At 45.3% G+C, this 6,341-nt stretch overlaps 1 protein-coding gene across 1 annotated transcript in view; it reads left to right on the top strand.

Moving 5' to 3' along the window:
• Positions 1-4,379: 4,379 nt before the first annotated feature.
• LOC144149953 (dihydrolipoyllysine-residue succinyltransferase component of 2-oxoglutarate dehydrogenase complex, mitochondrial-like) overlaps positions 4,380-6,341 on the top strand; it is a 41,825-nt gene continuing 39,863 nt past the window's right edge. The window contains exon 1 of the mRNA XM_077681706.1: positions 4,380-4,484. Coding sequence (XP_077537832.1) covers positions 4,395-4,484 — 90 coding nt within the window. The 5' untranslated portion in view covers positions 4,380-4,394. The remainder of the gene's footprint in view (positions 4,485-6,341) is intronic.

Raw genomic sequence — 6,341 nt, 5'->3', positions numbered from 1 at the left:
GTCCTGGGTTGTACTCAGAATGCATGTGGCATGCAATGTGTGCAACCTTGATGTTAGCCTAGAAGAGGGGAAGGAGAGGGTAAAGCGCATTATTGGGGTTGAGGGTGGGGTCACAAACTGCCTGTAGGACAATTCATGTGGTTGAGGTAAGTGTCAGACGTCCCAGTTGACTGGTGCATTGTGCCTCGACAAGCTCAGCCAGAGTGTTGTGTAGTGCCAGTTGAGGTGGTAAAAGATGTGTGGACAGGTGACAGGCCCAGTGCGATCTCCTACACCCAATACATGAATGCCTCCAGCTTTGACTGTTCTTGAGGTCTGAGTTGTACATAGGAAGTGCCACAAATGAGGTGGCTAAGGAGTACGGCTTGAATGAGGTGGCAGGTGTATCATTCCATTAGGCTGAGTGGGTACAGATTCGCCGGATGAGATGGACAAGTCGCAATATTGTGCCCTGCATTTCGAGGAGAGGGCTGCTTCGGACCTGTCTTAGTGAAAAGGCACGGTAAAGATGCAAAAGGTTTGGGCTTACAGGACCAGTTAAAATCTGGTGTGGTGCACAGGTGCTGACCAAGGGTTTGACTGTAGAGAACAGAGAGGGCTAAGTTGTGGTTCAGGATAGTGGAGAGGGAGGTCGACGGCTTGTTGCAAGGCATCTTGGCAGCCGGGTGAGCCATTAAGTTTACTGCGTATAAGGTGTGGTAAAGACTGGTATAGTGGAAGGTTATTTCAGTAATTTCAAGAGGGCAAAATTAAATAGCAGGAGGGAAATTACAGAACCTTGGGGAATGCCTTTGGCTGGCATGTGGAAAGTAGGGGAGTTGTGCAGTACAAGGCAGATAGTTGTTGCGCAGTCAGTGAGGAAAGCACGTTTGTTGTCAAAGGTTCGAGGACAGCATTGCGTGTTGAGAAGCCTCTGAAACGTAGCGTAATGGGCCACATTGTCAAAAGTGCCTTGGACAAACACATTTTATTGGAAGAAAAACTGGCCATACATTTTCAGTTTTTCTGTGGGGATTTCGGGCTCATAATGAGCTTCAGGGGCTCATCCAAAGCTTGTTTCCATGACTGATCGATAAGAGGTAACTGCGATTTCTCTAGCTGCATTAATAATGTTCCGGACATCTTGCAATGTACTGCTGCTATGGCCATGGGTTGAACAAGGTTTGCCCTGGCCATGACTTGCCCACAGGTCAGCCATAGGGAATGGGCAGCTGGACGGATGGCGCCACCACGCGGCACTCCCCTCATTAGTGGAATGAGCCGGTGCGTTGGACTACGCAGCCTCCCGTTGTTTTTGCCGTGTTTGCTTCATTGCTTTGGATGTTTTGGTGGTGTTTTGAGCGGATATGCGCGGTGAAACAAAGTCTAGACAGATGTGTTGGATTGTCAGATGCAATAACGGCTACGTAAACTTGTCGGGTGGTACGAAAGTCGGGTATAAGCTACGATGACAGGAGCACTTTTTGCAGCGATCTACGCTTGGCTCCACCCTGTCTGAGTACGAATAAAACTACTATTATTAGTATTCATTTCTTCTTAAATGCACTAACGGCTACGTAAACTCATTTGCGCTTCTGAGTTTGGGAATGGGCAACATTGACATGAGAGCTTTTTACAGCGCTTTGCGCTTGGCTCTGCGTGATCTGAGTTGGAATAAAACTATTAATATTAGTATTAATTTCTACCACTTTGAATTACCTTCACCGGTTTCAATGACTACGGTTTCCACGCCAGCCTTAACGGTAGGGTACCTCGATACGTGAGCTTGGAAGAGAAGGGCACTTACGTACGAGATCAATTAACGTGTGGCCATGGAGACGTCATGGCAGTTTACATTTTCTTTCTGTAACTGTCGGTTTTGTGCCTTTGGTTTTGGTGAGCGACACTTTGACAGCACGGGAGCCTGGGAACTGAAGCGGAACTTCCACGTTTGTAGTGGTCATTTTATCAAGAGACAGTTATTCAACCACCCAACAGCCCAAGCAACAAATCATCCCCCCTCCCCACCCAATTTTACCACCTGTGTGGAATAAAAGCTGGCACCGATAGTTAAAAAATGTGGTAATGTTAACGTCAGTCTATGTTTTGTAATGCTTAAGTATCCTTTATGCCTAATAAAACCATGTAATGACTTGTGAAGAAACCAAAAACACGCGACCAGTTGCCTCAAATAGGGGTGCATCAGCCAGAGTCCTCCAGGACAGACGCATTTCTGACACGCTGTATGCAGTTAGGATTTCGAGAAGGGTGCATGGAAGTGCAAAATTAAACAGCAAAATCATCCAGACCTCTGTTTAACGACGACGATGGCTGAACACAAAGCTTTCTTCGTACGAAACCGAATGGAAAATGGTCAAAAACAAAGATGCTGCGATCGAAAGACCAACCTGCGTGATGGTCAAATTCAAAGCTTAACTAGTCAGTTTAAATCCAGAAGGCAACCAAGGTAACCCACATGAGAAAGCTTTGCGATAAACCATCATCGTCGTTGGACGAAGGAGTGCATGATTTTTGAAGCGTTGGTGGCAGCTTGTAAAACAACTGCAGCATTCAGTTGCGAAACTGAGTACAGGTTTTCGGCACCCTCTGGTCTCTCATCCTTCAGCCACGCAGGAATTGTTTTTTGAAAAACCATTAACCAACTAGCCAGCAACCATTGCAATTCTTGTAAACCAATGCTTTTCCACGACAAGCAATAACGTTCCACTGTCATGCGGTTTTTATTCTGTAAACGATTCCCGATTACTGTGGTAAGCATATTTCTGTGAAATTAAATACGTCTCTACCACAGTTATCAAAGTTACGGAAACGTCGTCCATCACAATTTCTGTTTTGAGGTAAATCTTAGAAGACACCCCCAACTTTGTCTTTCGCTTATGCATGACGCCGTTTCGTCATGAACTGCCAAAGGCGAGCGCCACAGCATTCCTGGATCGACTGCTTACACAATCTTTGTAGGAGCATTCACTGCAATATATTCCTCGATACGCCAAACTGCATGCAGGCGTGAAAAATTTGCACGAAGGAATGGCTCAGCGCATTAAGCGTCATCTGCTATCTGTAATTACTGAGTGTGGGCATAAATCACACACATGGCATGCCTGTAAAGGTCACCTCCACGCTCAAGATTTACCGATCTGAAAAAAAGTCATTGTAGTTTACGCTTTTACAAGCCGCACTGCAGCAGAACGACAGAAAGCCATGCACAACAACACTGCGCTGACCGCCACCGGCATTCCACTGGCGAGCGGTTCGCCACGGGCGGCGCTGTTGGCTGCAGCGACGGTGGTGCCATGCAACAACCGCCCCGTCCCATAGTCTGTTCCGAATCATCCTGTGGGTTGGTGATTGTGATCCGTCAAAGTTTCCTGCAGAACTTTTGATAAAATTATAGCATATGCACACAGAAAGCACAAGGCTTTCCCTGAAAAAAAATAAGCTCTTTGGCATTATGGGAGGCACTCAATGCAATGACGCATTTGATTTTAAGTGCCCGTTGGAGGCGTAGGCTAACGTCGGTTACATAGAGTTAATACTACATTCGGTTATGTGTGTTCTCTGCTTTAATGGATGCATAGGCCCACTTATGTCAACAAACATCAACTTCCTGCTATACATGCGCCTTGACATAAGAATAAGTTGTTTAGTGAGGTTTAATTGATCGTAGCCTAACATTAATATAAAAATGGAAATGGTTCTGCTGTCACCTGCACCAGTTGCCAGTTCAGTAGCATCACTAGCCACAAATCTCGAGACTGTAGACATCAATTTCTACTATATTGTTCTCGCTGTTCTGGTGGCTTGAAGCCACCAGAACAGCTGCAATGAAACCACGTTCACTGAAGGTCTTAGAATGCTTGATAAAATAATCAAGTGAAGCCGACTTTTGATCGAGATGACTCAAACACCAAAAATTTCAACGCAGAGGACGCACGTCATTAAAATCTAGCACGTGTCATCCATCAACCGAGCGAATGAATAACTTCTTTTTTACTGCATCGGAACCACTGAACCTCCGTCAAGAAAGAACAGCTTTGCAACTGTTTGGGATTTCTGCAGCCCAGATATCGAGAGAGGTGCTTTCTCTACACCTGACAACCATTTACTGAAAAAAAAACAACTTTTCACATCCGACTTCGACCAATGCTCATAACAAAACCTTGCAGGAAAGCATGGAGGAAAGATGGGAAAGGGAAAAAGTGCGTAAAGCAGACGACATTGGTTAGAAACTAGATTCTTATAATAATTTTTACCCGCAAAAGTTGAAATGTTAAAACTTGTATCAAATAAACGGCATTATTCACAAGTTTTTAACGGTTCATTGGTCCAATCGCCCACTTAAATATCCGGGTATACGACTGTGCGGCTGCTCGCAAACTGAGTCCTTTAGCAACATGGCGGCGTTCTTTGCATTTCTGAAACGGGGTCCTCCCCGTGCTATTTTCCAGTTAAAAGCCGTTAATGAAAGCCACGACGCATTAAAGGTAAGCGATGTAAACATGTCCCCGGTACCGTTCGTTTGCGCGCGCGTTATGAAACCGAAAACTTTCCCGATGTCGGCAGTTGCGGCATATGTTCCCCCTTGAGCAATGACCTTACGAACACACCTTTGCGCCCCGAATTCGCTCGTGATGGAGCTTTACCAGTCGGAACTGCCTAGTGGTACGTTAAAGTAACACGCTTTGTGCGCAAGATTTTCCTCTCCTTTTGACCGTGACTAGGGCGTCTTAGCGCCCAACGAAGTAGGAGACCTTGCGAAGAAACGTCCTTGCTGGTAACTTTCTCTTTGGTGATCGACGCTCTAGTACAAGGCTAAAAACACAAACGTTAACGTTGTATTGAGTGTAATTTCGGCTGTTAACTAAGTCTTACTTCTCCCACAATATGAAGAAAACTTCCGCTTACCTGTCCGTGATCCTGCCGTCTTTTTACCCTTTGGGAGTCCGGATCAATACGTCGTCTGTTGTTGACATGGAGCGACCACCGTTAATTCGCTGTCTTTCGAAAAAAAAACTTTCCGAAGGTGGTCAATTTATCCTGGTTTGTTTCTTATACGCCTTCCTGTGGCGATGCGTAAAGCGACTGCTACCGCTGGAGTAATGTTTTCAAATTGCACAGGACTTTCCAAATCACAAGCTCTGGGAAAAAATTCGAAAGAAAAACGGTATTACTATTGTAACTTGTTCACGGCGTCTTTTTCTGAATACTTTCATTAAAAAGTTTGCGGTTACGTGACAAAACCGCAGCTATTTTTTTTCTCTATTGAGCTACCGTGAAAGTGACTTACAGTTGCGCCGCACGTTTTTGCGGAGTAGCCCTGCGTTTTCAAAGGACACTTCGCAGCCGATAACCTCAACCGATCTATTTTCACATTAATTTTTTCATTCATCGAATATTTCACGGACACCAGCCCATCCAGTATCAGTGTAGAAAAATGCCCAAACATCTCGCTGGCATCTTGATAGAGCTGAGGTGTCAGTTTTTGTAATGAAGGCCACATACTGGAAAAGTTAAAAACGAAGGAATCTCGCATGCTGAGATTTCAGTGCACGTGTCGTCAACTTTGGGTGCCTAGTGATTACGAAACTCTGCTACCAAATCGTGTTTTACTTGTGAGGCAAGCCCAAGCATATAGTCAGTTCAAATGAAACAGAAACAGAGTGATTGTGTGTTTACGCTGATTACGTATCCAAAAGTTGATTACACTGCAGCAAAGCTGGCATGGATATGGAGGCACTTTGCCTCTAAGAGTAAGGTCGCAAGGTCATTTCTCAGTGGCGACCTTCCACTGGTTCAGTGCCTAAGCCATCGCACAGCTGAACATGGGGTCACGATTGGGATACCGGCCCTAGGGGGTCGTTCTTCAAGTAGGGGTGAAAAACGTAAACGGCCAGATGTATGGGCTTCGGCCCACATCACGGGACCTTGTAAAGAAAAAATCGACATTCACTTGAAATGCAGCCAGTGGCTACAAGTGAAGGTAAAGAGCCTTGCAGATGGTCTCAGTCAACCCCACGCAGTGAAATGTTAAATAGCCCAAGTGTGTCTTTAGTGCGTTAAATACCAATTTTATTCCTGGTAGCGGTGCATTCGCCTTGGCAGGCAGGAGACCAACCCACTGATGCGCTCATGCTGAGTCCGTCTTAGTTGGTTTAGATCAGTTGAAAGCCTTCCACATAACCATTTCTCCACTACTCACAAGTGGCTTTATGTGATGTAAAATGTGCTTGGTACTTTTTTACGCAAAATAGGTAGCATTTCCTGGGGGAAGACATTCAGTAGAGTTGTGCTCTGTTCATTGCTCACTTGAGCTGCGAAAGAATAACGGGAAATAAATTAGA

Source organism: Haemaphysalis longicornis, unplaced genomic scaffold (genome assembly GCF_048455015.1).
Source record: "Haemaphysalis longicornis isolate Haplotype H1 unplaced genomic scaffold, Haemaphysalis longicornis Haplotype H1 scaffold_8, whole genome shotgun sequence".
NCBI classification, from domain to species: domain Eukaryota; kingdom Metazoa; phylum Arthropoda; class Arachnida; order Ixodida; family Ixodidae; genus Haemaphysalis; species Haemaphysalis longicornis.
This window is presented reverse-complemented; position numbering and strand designations above follow the sequence as displayed.